General features: G+C 46.3%; 1 protein-coding gene across 3 annotated transcripts in view; it reads right to left on the bottom strand.

The window, feature by feature from the left end:
• The window catches only part of HACD2 (3-hydroxyacyl-CoA dehydratase 2), a 96,399-nt gene that overhangs the window by 55,603 nt on the left and 26,790 nt on the right, over positions 1 to 14,006 (bottom strand). Inside the window, exon 1 of one of the 3 annotated variants that reach the window (XM_024355617.3) lies at positions 2,349 to 3,446. The exons of the other annotated variants lie outside the window; for them this stretch is intronic. Coding sequence (XP_024211385.1) covers positions 2,349 to 2,361 — 13 coding nt within the window. The 5' untranslated portion in view covers positions 2,362 to 3,446. Of the gene's footprint in view, positions 1 to 2,348; positions 3,447 to 14,006 lie in introns of those variants that run through there. 3 annotated transcript variants of the gene reach the window in all.

Raw genomic sequence — 14,006 nt, forward strand, 5'->3', positions numbered from 1 at the left:
TACATCCTTTACTTATATTAATTAATTTACTTCTCACACACTTCTGTGAGGTAGGCACCATTTTCCTCAACGCATACATGAGGGAACTGAGGTCCAGAGAAGGCAACTCACACTTACTAAAGCACACAGTAAGCAAGTGGAAGAACCAGAATCAAAGCCAGGCAGTCTGGCTTCAGAACCATGCTCTTAACTACTAAGCTGTACCACCTTCAACCTAGGAAGAAAAAAATCAGGAAAAACAAGCCTGTGGTGGGTGGTGCTAACAATACATCCACGAATTCTTTGATACTCCTCCCTTCACAAGGCAGAGCCTAATTCTCCGCTAGGGCGTGATGTGGGCTTAGTAACTTGCTTCTAACAAATAGAAAACAAGCAGAAGTAATGGTATGTGACTTAAAAGAGACTGGATCATAAAACGCACTGCAGCTTCCTCCTTGCCCTCTCTTAGACCTCTTCTCTTCCTTGAGGAAAACCAGCTGCTATGTCACAAGGGACATTCTAGCACGTGGTGAGGAGCCAGGACCCCCTGCCAACAGCCATCCCCCAGTTCCAGTCCAGTCTGCAGATGACTACAGCCCTAGCCAACACTTTGACCGCAACTGCATGAGAGACTGGGCCAGAACTACTCACCTAAAGCGCTCCCGAATTCCTGACCCACAGAAACTGAGATTGGAAACATTTTGTTTTAAGCAACTAAGTTGTAAGATATGTTTTAATGTATCAATAGAAAACCACTACTACTACTACCCAAAAATAGATTACAACAGGCAGAATCTTTTATCAGAGCCAGTTTTTTTTTCTTTTTGAGATGGGGTCTCGCTTGTCACTTAGGCTAAAGTAAAATGGTACAATCACAGCTCACTGCAGCCTCCACCTCCTGGACTCAAGCAATCCTCCTGACTCAGCCTCTCTGAGTAGCTGGAACCACAGGTGTGTGTCACCATGCCTGGCTAAATTCTTTGATTTTTTTGTATATATAGGGCCTCACTATATTGCCCAGGCTGGTCTTGAACTCCTAGGCTCAAGTGATCCTCCAGCTTTGGCCTCCCAAAGTGCTGGGGTTGCAGGTATGAGCTACCGTGCCCAGCCCAAGATTTTCAATATCAAATCATATTTAGATAAGCTATAAATTGTGTAATTACTTAATGATCTCGTATGTTTGTTCACTCTCTGGAAGCAATACCATTTTGACCATTGCAGAAGGGTAGAACAACATATCCTTTATGTCCCTTCAAAAGCTTAATGAATAGAACTAATTAATATCTGAAATTCTACCCTACTTACTTTATTAAACAAGGAGTATATTAAGGTTAAAAGATTATTCCTGCCTTAAATTGTCACATATTCGCTTAAGTCAATAAAAAAACAATATATTCCACCTCCAAAAATCTGTAAGAACAAGCTGTCTATTCAAGGTGCTAATCTGCCATTATTTATAGACCCTTGACTCCTTTCTGAGCAGCCGTCATTAACAGAACAATTTAGGAGTTCAAAATACTCTTTACTGAACTCAACTGCCTCCTGAAGTTATTACTCATACTTCTCAAGGCTACAGTGTGATAAGTGCTAAAGATGAACTGCATCTCAAGAAGGCTGTGAAGAAGAGCCACCATCAAAAGCACCAAGATCAGGGCTGGGAGCGGTGGCTCATGTCTGTAATCCCAGCACTTTGGGAAGTCAGGGCAGGCACATTTCTTGAGCTCAGGAGTTTGAGACCAGTCTGGACAACATAACGAAACCCCGTCTCTACCAAAAATACAATACTTAGCTGGGCGTGGTGGCATGCACTTGTGGTCACACCTACTTGGGAGGCTGAGGTGGAAAGATTGCTTGAGCCTGGGAAGTTGAGGCTGCAGTGAGCTGTGATCACACCACTGCACTCAAACCTGGGTGACAGAGCAAGACCCTGTCTCCAAAAACAACAACAACAACAAAAACACCACAAAGATCAGCTGCTGCTTGCAGACTGACATACCTCTAAAGCCCTTCTTCCTGATCATTCAGATATCTTTTATTAGGTTTGAGGATTTCTGGGGGTGTTTTCTGCCCCAAAATTATAACTGCAGTCTTCAAGGCACCCCAGAGTTGTCATTTGGGAATCCAGGTATGCTCAGAGGACAAATACTGGCCTACCTCTTGGTGTAGAAGGGAAAGAGAAACAGTAAGTTGGATTTTAGTCTAGAAGTATTTAAGGCTGAGTGTGGTAGCTCACACCTATAATCCCAACACTTTGAGAGGCTGAGGCAGGAGAATTAATTGAGGCCAGGGGTTCTAGACCAGCCTGGGCAACATAGTGAGACCCTGTTTCAACAACAACAACAAAAAGAAGTATTTGATACTTTGCTTACCCCATTCTCCCATGCCCCAGGCTTTAGCAATGGCCAGCCTCAAGCTGTCCCATCGAAACTCAAATCCCCTAAAGGAAAAAGAACAGGCTCAGGATCAAGATTGGTATCTGCGCAGTGAGGACTGAAGAGAATGTGAATAGGGAATGAGAAGGAACCACTAGAGAAGCGAGAAGAAAAAGAGAAATGGAGAAAATCAGCAGCAATGAAGCGGCTAGAAAAATACAGAGAAAGAAAGGGCAAGAGGGAAGAGAAAAGGGGGAGATTTAGAGTAGGGAATGAAGGCAAAACAGGTTTTGTTTTAAAGAACAGAAACACATTGAGGCACAGAAGGGTGAAATAACTTACTGATGGCCACACAATTAGTTGGTTAACAATGGGAGAAAAAAATTTTGATGACTCGGGCGGCGGCGGCGGCGGCGGCGGCTCGGGTGGCTGCCCTGGGAGGCGGCGGTGAGAGGCTCGCACGCCTCCAGCCCGGCCCCGGCCCCCCGGGACGGAGAGCCGAGCAGCCCCGGCTCTGGGCTACGGACTATGGGCGAATAGCTCTGACCACCCGGCGAAGCATGCCGCCTGCCTTGGCCTCCCAAAGTGCCGAGATTGCAGCCTCTGCCCGGCCGCCACCCCGTCTGGGAAGTGAGGAGCGTCTCTGCCTGGCCGCCCATCATCTGGGACGTGAGGAGCCCCTCTGCCTGGCTACCCAGTCTGGAAAGTGAGGAGCGTCTCTGCCCGGCCGCCATCCCATCTAGGAAGTGAGGAGCGCCTCTTCCCGGCCACCATCCCATCTAGGAAGTGAGGAGCGTCTCTGCCCAGCCGCCCATCGTCTGAGATGTGGGGAGCGCCTCTGCCCCGCCGCCCCGTCTGGGAAGTGAGGAGCGCCTCTACCCGGCCGCGACCCCGTCTGGGAGGTGAGGAGCGTCTCTGCCCAGCCGCCCCGTCTGAGAAGTGAGGAGACCCTCCGCCTGGCAACCACCCCATATGAGAAGTGAGGAGCCCCTCCGCCCGGCAGCCACCCCGTCTGGGAAGTGAGGAGCGTCTCTGCCCGGCAGCCACCCCATCCAGGAGGGAGGTGGGGGTCAGCCCCCACCAGGCCAGCCGCCCCGTCCGGGAGGGAGGTGGGGGGGGTCAGCCCCCCGCCCGGCCAGCTGCCCCGTCCGGGAGGGAGGTGGGGGGGTCAGCCCCCCCACCTGGCCAGCCGCCCCGTACGGGAGGGAGGTGGGGGGGGTCAGCCCCCTGCCCGGCCAGCCGCCCCGTCTGGGAGGTGAGGGGCGCCTCTGCCTGGCCGCCCCTACTGGGAAGTGAGGAGCCCCTCTGCCCTGCCAGCCGCCCCGTCCGGGAAGGAGGTGGGGGGGGGTCAGCCCCCCGCCCGGCCAGCCACCCCGTCCGGGAGGGAGGTGGGGGGGTCAGCCCCCCGCCTGGCCAGCCGCCCCGTCCGGGAGGGAGGTGGGGGAGTCAGCCCCCCGCCCAGCCAGTCGCCCCGTCCGGGGGGGGGGTGGGGGGGTCAGCCCCCCGCCAGGCCAGCCGCCCCGACCGGGAGGGAGGTGGGGGGGTCAGCCCCCCGCCCGGCCAGCCGCCCCGTCCGGGAGGTGAGGGGCACCTCTGCCCGGCCGCCCCTACTGGGAAGTGAGGAGCCCCTCTGCCCGGCCAGCCGCCCCATCCGGGAGGGAGGTGGGGGGGTCAGCCCCCTGCCTGGCCAGCCGCCCCGTCCGGGAGGTGAGGGGCGCCTCTGCCCGGCTGCCCCTACTGGGAAGTGAGGAGCCCCTCTGCCCAGCCAGCCGCCCCGTCCGGGAAGGAGGTGGGGGGGTCAGCCCCCCGCCCGGCCAGCCGCCCCATCCGGGAGGGAGGTGGGGGGGTCAGCCCCCTGCCTGGCCCGCCGCCCTGTCCGAGAGGGAGGTGGGGGGGTCAGCCCCCCGCCCGGCCGGCCGCCCCGGCTGGGAGGTGAGGGGCGCCTCTGCCCGGCCGCCCCTACTGGGAAGTGAGGAGCCCCTCTGCCTGGCCAGCCGCCCCGTCCAGGAAGGAGGTGGGGGGGGGTCAGCCCCCCACCTGGCCAGCCGCCCCGTCCGGGAGGGAGGTGGGGGAGTCAGCCCCCCGCCCGGCCAGTCGTCCCGTCCGGGGGGGGTGGGGGGGTCAGCCCCCCGCCAGGCCAGCCGCCCCGACCGGGAGGGAGGTGGGGGGGTCAGCCCCCCGCCCGGCCAGCCACCCCGTCCGGGAGGTGAGGGGCACCTCTGCCCGGCCGCCCCTACTGGGAAGTGAGGAGCCCCTCTGCCCGGCCAGCCGCCCCATCCGGGAGGGAGGTGGGGAGGTCAGCCCCCTGCCTGGCCAGCCGCCCCGTCCGGGAGGTGAGGGGCGCCTCTGCCCGGCCGCCCCTACTGGGAAGTGAGGAGCCCCTCTGCCCGGCCAGCCGCCCGGTCCGGGAAGGAGGTGGGGGGGTCAGCCCCCCGCCCGGCCAGCCGCCCCATCCGGGAGGGAGGTGGGGGGGGTCAGCCCCCCACCTGGCCAGCCGCCCTGTCTGGGAGGGAGGTGGGGGGGTCAGCCCCCCGCCCGGCCAGCCGCCCCATCCGGGAGGTGAGGGGCGCCTCTGCCCGGCCGCCCCTACTGGGAAGTGAGGAGCCCCTCTGCCTGGCCAGCCGCCCCGTCTGGGAGGGAGGTGGGGGGGTCAGCCCCCCGCCCGGCCAGCCGCCCGGTCCAGGAGATGAGGGGCGCCTCTGCCCGGCCGCCCCTACTGGGAAGTGAGGAGCCCCTCTGCCCGGCCATCGCCCCGTCTGGGAGGTGTACCCGGCAGCTCATTGGGAATGGGCCATGATGACAATGGCGGTTTTGTGGAATAGAAGCGGGGGAAAGGCGGGGAAGGGACTGAGAGATCGGATGGTTGCCATGTCTGTGTAGAGGGAGGTAGACACGGGAGACTTTTCATTTTGTTCTGTACTAGGAAAAATTCTTCTGCCTTGTGATCCTGTTGATCGGTGACCTTACCCCCAACTCTGTGCTCTCTGAAACATGTGCTGTGTCCACTCAGGGTTAAATGGATTAAGGGTGGTGCAAGATGTGCTTTGTTAAACAGATGCTTGAAGGCAGCATGCTCGTTAAGAGTCATCACCACTCCCTAATCTCAAGTACCCAGGGACACAAACACTACGGAAGGCCGCAGGGTCCTCTGCATAGGAAAACCAGAGACCTTTGTTCACTTGTTTATCTGCTGACCCTCCCTCCACTATTGTCCTGTGACCCTGCCAAATCCCCCTCTGTGAGAAACACCCAAGAATGATCAATAAAAATAAATAAATTAAAAAAAAAAAAAAAAAAAGAACAGAAACACAAGTGGCAGAGAAATGATGTTCCCTGAAAGGAAAAGAGGTAGACAGAGAAGCAGAGGGCAAATGGTGAAGAAGACAAAGGCTGACACCCCAGGTTCCTGATTAGGAACGAGGTGGAAACTGGTAGTGCCACTAGCAGATCCAGAGTACAGAGGAGAGCAGGTCGGGGAACAATGATGAGGTGGCTTCTGCACATGTTGAGTCTGTGGTGTCTGCAGAGGAACCATGTGGAGATGTCCAGGTGGGCAGCTGGGACAGAGATGCAGGAGAAGGATGTGGCCCAGAAGTGGTATGTGGGAGCCACTGAAGCTGTGGGAAGGTACAGTGGCACCATACAGGGAGACTGCAGAGGGGAAGAGAAAGGTTATGGGCCAGAGCACATGGAGCACCATTTGCGGGATGCAGGGAGAAAGAAGAACCCATGAGGGAATCTCAGGACAAAGGCAGGTGACTAAGGTGCAGGATGAGAGCTGGGAGAGAGACTGGTAGTGTGGGAGAGTGAACAGCCTCACTCACCTTGAGTGGCAGCAATGTCCTCAAGTAGTCAGGTTTTCAGTAAGGTAAGAAACTGAGGATGTTCGTACTCTGTGAGGACAGAGGTGACCTTGTTTATAATGGAAAAGGGTTCCAGAAAGCCCTGCGGCCTTCCTTCTGTGTTCCTCTACCTCTTTGAACTTACCCTTTCGGCGAAACATTTGTCACACTGTCCCTCTGTGCTTCATGTTTACCTCCTAGGCTTAAGGGCAGGTGTGGGTCAGACTGAGTTTTGTATCCTCAGTGCTTTGTCAGTGCCACGCCTGCCACCCAGCAGAAACCCGATAAATGATAAATATAGGCCGGGCACGGTGGCTCACACTTGTAATCCCAGCACTTTGGGAGGCCAAGGTGGGTGGATCATTTGAAGTCAGGAGTTCGAGACCAGCCTGGCCAACATGGTGAATCCCCATCTCTACTAAAAAAAAAAATATAAAAATTAGTCAGGCATGGTGGCGGGTGCCTGTAATCCCAGCTACTCGGGAGGCTGAGGCAGGGAATCCCTTAAACCCGGGAGGCAGAAGTTGCAGTAAGCTGAGATTGTGCCATTGCACTCCAGCCTGGCGACAGAGTGAGACTGTCACAAAAAAAGAAAAAAAAAAAAGAAAAATTAATAATAAATACTTGTGGGTTTTCTGGACGGACACTGGGAAGTCTATATTAGTAAAAGCCTTGGAATATATAACTTTTGACCTATTTCTGGAAATTTATCTATAGAGATTAATCACAGCTGTATAAACATTAAGCTACAAGTAGTTATAATTTGCACACTTTAAAACCACCAACATATTTAACAAATAGACAACTGGTTAAAAATCACAATATATCTATATAGCTGAATATTAGAAATCCTCCAAAAATCTATACAGATCAACAGTAACAAATACAAGCATACAAACCTCACATCTTCAGCACAATTAATTGACACAGACTACAGACTCAATACACCTGTAAGTAAAAATAATAAACAGCAAATTCCAAGCACAGCTATCTCCTGAGGTCCCACTGCAAATCTTTGTGGAAAGTGAGGAGAATTTGGAAAAATGGCATGGAAGAGAGAAGAGCAGAACAGAAGGCCTAAATCTGAGCCAAAATCACTCCTGAAAGAGACAGTCTACCCTAATTATAAAAACACTGAAAAACATCTTATTTGGAGCACTAACCACAGGGAAGAGACAGAGTCTGTGGGATGCTATGGCAATCTGAAAAAGGCATTGCTTCTAAGGAAGAAATGAGTAAAAAAGAAGGGAGAGGAGGTGCCCTCTAGTGACTGGATAGGGAAGGAGAAAGAGGCAGGAGGAAATTTAGATTCCTGTAACACAAAGGCGAGGTAAAACAATCAGGGTCATATAATTCCTCCCCCACCGACCTCTTCAAGCAAAAAGCCATCCACTAAAGAGACTATACTTCACTGCATTTAAGCATTACAGTGTTTGCAAACTAGGGATCTTATAAACCAACCCAAACTTCCAATCTTGTCTACAAAAGGAACAGATGCAAGTAGTTTACAACTATACAAAACCATTTTCAGGAGAAAATAGAAAAAGAAGATCAAAACATTTCAGCTAATGAAAATGCCCTCCAAAATATCACAAAGGAAACTTTAACACAATAACCCAAACTGAATTAAATATCCTTAAATAGGCATTTGGGCTATGAAAAAAATACATGTTTAATCAATTCAAAAACTGAAAATAGAAATGGACTAAAAGTGGGCAGAACTGAAAGAAAAATTGATTTAATTCAGTAAAAAAAAGAAAAAGATAAAATTATATCTGAAATGAAGACTAAATTTCAAAGCGCCCAAAGGAGAACAGATTCAAATAAAAATGTAATAAAGAAAATTGAATAATAAAAGGAAAATAACCATGAGAATGAAAATAGGATAAGTAAAGAAGAGGGATCAGAGTAAAGCAGTTGAAAGGGAAGGAGGCAAAGAAGATCCAACACACATATGTTTGGAATCCTTAAATTAAAAGAGAAACAAAATAATGAAACAGAACTAAAATTTAAAACTATAGTCTAACAACACTTTCAGAAACAAAAGAAGGCCCAAATCTACATACTGAAAGGGCCTATTGGGTATCTGGGAAAATCACCCTGTAAAGCTCAATTGAGGCATGTCCTAGTAAAACTATTAGACTTTAAAAAGTATGTATATTTACAGAGACAGAGAGAGAGAAAGATCTCAGAGTTTTATGATAAAAAGACCACATATCTCAAAAGGGCAAGATAATTAGGTTGGCATCAGACTCCCCAAGGGAAACATAAAAACAAGGTGACAATGGAGCAGCATTTTCAAGAAATTTAAGGGAAGAAAAAGTCAACTAAGGATTTTGTATCTAGCAAATCAGTCCTTCAAATATCAAGGCTACAGAAAAAGTCTTAAACATGGATGGACTCAGAGAATACTATGCCCATAGCCCTTCTTGGGAATCTTTTGGGGGCAGGCATTCTGCCATGGGCCCTGGGCATTCCTGCTAGGTATGCCAAAAAGGCAAGCTCCTGACTGCTCTTTTCCCAGGTCATTTCTTAGGCTTGTGTTTTCAAGGAGCAACCCGGAAGGATAAGGCAGCATTGATTCCCAAAGAGTTTCCATTTACTATAAAAACACTAGATTCCTCAAGTGCTCTAACATAAACCACTGCATATTTAGATATTCATCTAGACGCACATGTGTCATCCCCATGGGACTTGGGGGACATGGAGAACTGATGCAAATGAAGAGGGTGTTCTGGCTATTGTTTTTCCCATGAGTAATATGGCAATATATTTGTACCTGGCCCAAGAGTCTCATGTTTTCTGTCAGGATCCATGAAATGCTAACAAACTTACTAGCTTGTGAGTAAGGTGGCGTCTCCAATGTGTCACAGTTCCTGACACTACTAGAGAATAAGCTTCATCCAACTAAAAGAATAATATATATTATTCTTTTATATAATATATATTATTCTTCCCTTGACTTTTTTTCCCCTTAAATTTCTTGAAAATGCTGCTCCATTGTCACCTTGTTTTTATGTTTCCCTTGAGGAGTCTGATGCCAAACTAATAATATATATTATTCTTTTATATAATATATATTATCCTTCATCCAACTAAAAGAATAATATATATTATTCTTCTGCCCTATGCCAACCTTTGTTTTAGTCTTAAGACCACATTTAAATATATTAAATGTTCACTGTCTGTAAATATATTTAAATGTGGTCTTAAGACTAAAACAAAGGTTGGGATAGGGAAGAAGAATAATATATAAATGTTATATGTTCTGACAAGCTATAAATAATGTAAGTTTAAAAATGGGAGAAGGGAAAGAGGAAAGTAGAATAAGCTCACTGTTATACTGGCAATAGGTGGGAGTTAAAAGACAACCTTTAAAAACTGACAAGCTTGAGATAAGAAAACAGAGGACTAAGGGCATTTAAAAAGATATAAAGACATATCAGTAGCTGGACATGGTGGTACACATCTGTAGTCCCAGCTGCTTGAGAGGCTGAGGCAGAAGGATCACTTGAGCCCAGGAGTCCACGGCTAAAGTGTGCTATGATCACTTCTGTGAATAGCCACTGCACTCCAGCCTGGGCAACACAGTGAGATCCCATCTCTCGAAAAAAAATTAAAGAAAATAAAGAAAACACATCAGGTAGGGAAATACAGCAAATATAACAGAGTATGTAGCAATTATAACATAAATGTAACAGAGTAAGATAAACATATCTGTCATATCAAAAACTATGAATGGGCTTAACTCACCTATTATATGAAAGATTTTCAAACTGGCTCACAAAACAAAACCCAACTCTATGCTAATATTAAAGTGATTGATTAAGGGACACAAAATAAAGGAATGCACAAGGGCATATCAGGCAAATGGAAACAAAAGAAAGTAGAGGGTCATGATTTTGATTCCGATAAAGTAAGATTTAAGACAAAAAAGCATTAAATCTGACAGACTTTTTTAAATGCTAAAGTCACAACTGACAATGAAGAAATAACAGTTATAAATATTTATGCATCAAATAACATAGCAACAACTTTTGCTAAAGCAAATGCTATAGAAGATGCAAGGAAAATTAGAAACACATTAATACTTAGAGATGTTAACAACATTATCATTCTAAGTGCAAGACAGGTCAAGCAGACAAAAAAATAAGTAAGGATACAGAAGAACTTAAAAAAATAGACATTGAATTTTATACCGTGATAGTAAAAATGAAGTAGAAAGTGTATATGCCTTCAAAATTGGTTGGGGAGAAAACTGAGCTAGGAATAATTTTATCTTATTGAGTAAAGAATATGAAGAATGTCATACCGGAAGTCTTAGCCAGTGCAGTAAGACAAGAAAAAGAAATAAAAGGTAAATAAACTGAAAAGCAAGAAATAAAACTGTCTTTGTTCAAAGATGATATGATTATCTATATAGAAGATCTCAAAGAATCTACAAACACACACACACACAAAATCCTAGAACTAATAAGCAAGTATAGCAAGGTCACAGGATATAAGATCAATATATGAAGGTCAATTGCCTTTCTCTGTACCAGCAATGAACCACCAAAATTTTAAAGTTAAAAAAAATCATTTATACTAACACCAAATAAAAACACATATAAATCTAACAAAACAGAGAATTGCTATGTGAAAAACTGCAAAACAACGATAAAAGAAATCAAAGATCTAAATAAGTGGAGAAATATTATATGTCTGTGGATTCAAAGAGTCAATATTGTTAAGGTGTCAATTATTCCCGACTTGCTCTATAGATTCAACACAATCCCACTCAAAATCCCAGGAAGCTATTTTGTAGATGTTGACAAAAAGATTCCAAAGTTCATATGGAAAGGCAAAAGACCCATACAATACTGAAAAAAGAAGGAATAAAGTTAGAGGACTTCTACTACCAGATTTTAAGACTTATAATCAAGGTAATCCTGGTATTGGCAAAATAATAAACACATACATCAATAGAACAGAGGGGCCAGAAATAGATCCAGCAATAACTGATCTTTGACAATGGCATAAAGACAACGCAATGGAGAAAGAATAGACTTTTCAACAAATCGTGCCGAACAACTGGATGACTATATGTAAAAAATAAATAAATAAAACTAGCCACAGACCTGACACCTTTCACAAAAATTAACTCAAAATGGATCACAGACTGAGGCGGGAGGATCACCTGAGGCCAGGAATTTGAGACTGGTGTGGGCAACACAGCAAGACCCCATCTCTAAAAAATAAATTGAGGCCGGGTGCAGTGGCTCATGCCTGTAATTCCAGCACTTTGGGAGGCCAAGGCAGGCAGATCTATTGACCCCAGGAGTTCAAGACCATCCCCGGCAACACGGAGAAGTCCCATCTCTACAAAAAGCACAAAAACTAGCCAAGTGTGGTGGTGTGCGCCTGTAGTCCCAGCTGCTTGGGAAGCTGAGGTGGGAGGATCACCTGAGCCCTGCAGATCAAGGCTGCAGCAAGCCATGACCATGACACTGCACTCCAGCCTGGGTGACAGAGCAAGACTCCGTCTCAAAAAAAAAAAAAAATTGATATACAATAGATGTGCATATTTTCAGGGTACATGTGATATTTTGATATATTCATGTAATATGTAAAGATCAAATCAGGGTAATCAAGATATCTATAGTAACAAGTTTTCAGACACAATACCAAAGCACAATCCATGAAAGGGAAAACTGGTTAAGTTGTACATTATTAAATTTAAAAATCTGTGCTTCCTCAAAGACACTATTAAAAGAATCAAAAGACAAGCCCCAGAGCAAGAGAAAATATTTGCTGAACACCTGTCTGATAAAGAATTTGTATCCAAAATATAGAAAGAATTCTTAAATCTCAACAAAAAAACAATCCAACTGAAAAATGAGCAAAGACCTGAATAGACACCTTGCCCCAAAAGACGACAAATGAGCATATGAAAAGATGTGCCATAGCATTTGTCATTAGAGAAATAAAAATTAAAACAACAACTACCACTACACGCCTATTAGAATGTCTGAAGTCCAACAAACTGGCAAACTGGACTTGACTAAAATTAAAAATTTCTGCTCTGCAAAAGACACTGTAAAGGGAATAAAAAGACAAGCCTCAGACCAGGAGAAAATATTTGCAAAAGATAATATTTGACAAAGGACTGTTATCCTAAACTTAAAAAGACCTTAAAACAGGGGTCCCCAGTCCCTGGGCTGCACAGCAGGAGAGCAGCAGGTGAGTGAGTATCACTGCCTGAGCTCCACCTCCTGTCAGATCAGCAGCAGTGTTAGATTCTCATAGGAGCATGAACCCTAGTGTCAACTGTGCATTCAAGGGACCTAGGTTGAGTGCTCCTTATGAGAATCTAATGCCTGATGATCTGAAGTGAAACAATTTCATCCCAAAACCACCCCCTCCCCTTATCCCCAGTCCATGGAAAAAATGTCTTTCACGAAACCAGTCCCTGGTGCCAAAGAGGTTGTGGACCGCTGCCTTAAAAGATACTTTACCAGGCTGAGGTGGGAGGATCACTTGAGGCCAAGACCAGCTTGAGAAAGATAGCAAGATCCCATCTGTACAAAAAATTAAAAAAATTAGCTGGGCACGGTGGCTCACACCTGTAGTCCCAGCTACTTGGGAGGCTGGGGCAGGAGGATCACTTGAGCCCAGGAGTTCAAGGCTACAGTGAGCTATGATTGCTCCACTGCACTCCAGCCTGGATGACAGAGTGAGACTGTCTCAAAAAAATAAACAACAAAAAACACCTCATCAAAGAGGACCTACAGATGCAAATAAGCATATTAAAAGATGCTCTACGTCATGTATAATCAATACACCACTACACACCTATTAGAAGGGTCAAAATCCAGAGCACTGACAATACCAAACGCAGCAGAGGATGTGGAATAAGAAACTCTCATTCATTACTCTTGGGAAAGCAAAACGGTACAGACACTTTAGAAGACTGTTCAGCAGATTCTTACAAAACTAAACATACCCTTAGCATATAATCTAGCAATCATGCTCTTTGGTATTTATCCAAAGGATTTGAAAACTTGCATCTGCACAAAAACCTGCACACAAATGTCCATAGCAGCTTTATTCATAATTGGCAAAACCTGGTAGCAACCAAGATGTACTTTACTAGGAGAATGGGTAAATTGTGGTACATCCAGACAACGGGGTATTATTCAGTGCTAAAATGAAATGGGCTATCAAGCCAAAAGACATGGAGAAAACTTAAACACATATTACTAAGTCAAAGAAGTCGGTCTGAAAAGACTGCATACTGTATGACATTCTGGAAAAGGCAAAACCATGGAGACAGTGGAAAGATCAATGGCTTCCAGGGCTTTGGGGGATAAACAGGTAGAGCACAGAAGATTTTTAAGACAAGCCCCAGAGTGGGAGTGAAAACACTCTGTATGACAGTATAATATTAGATATATGTCATTATAAATTTGTCCAAACCCAATGATTGTACAATGCTAAGAGTGAACTATGGGCTTTGGACAAAAATGATGTGTCAATGTACATTAATCAATTGTAACAAATGTACTACTCTGGTTGGGGATGTTGATAATGGGAGACTATGCACGCGTGGAGGAAGGGGGCGTATGGGACATGTCTGTACCTTCCTCTCAATTTTGCTGTGAACCTCAAACTGCTCTAAAAAAATAACATATTTTTAAAAATTAATGGAAAGATGTTTACAGTGAATGAAGAGAAAAAAAATCCTCTCCCAAGAAAAGGGAACTGAACTATAAAAATGACATATCACGGTCATACAAATTTTCCGAAGCTTTCTTGCTCCCTTTTAACACAT

This window comes from Pan troglodytes, chromosome 2 (assembly GCF_028858775.2).
Source record: "Pan troglodytes isolate AG18354 chromosome 2, NHGRI_mPanTro3-v2.0_pri, whole genome shotgun sequence".
NCBI classification, from domain to species: Eukaryota; Metazoa; Chordata; class Mammalia; order Primates; family Hominidae; genus Pan; species Pan troglodytes.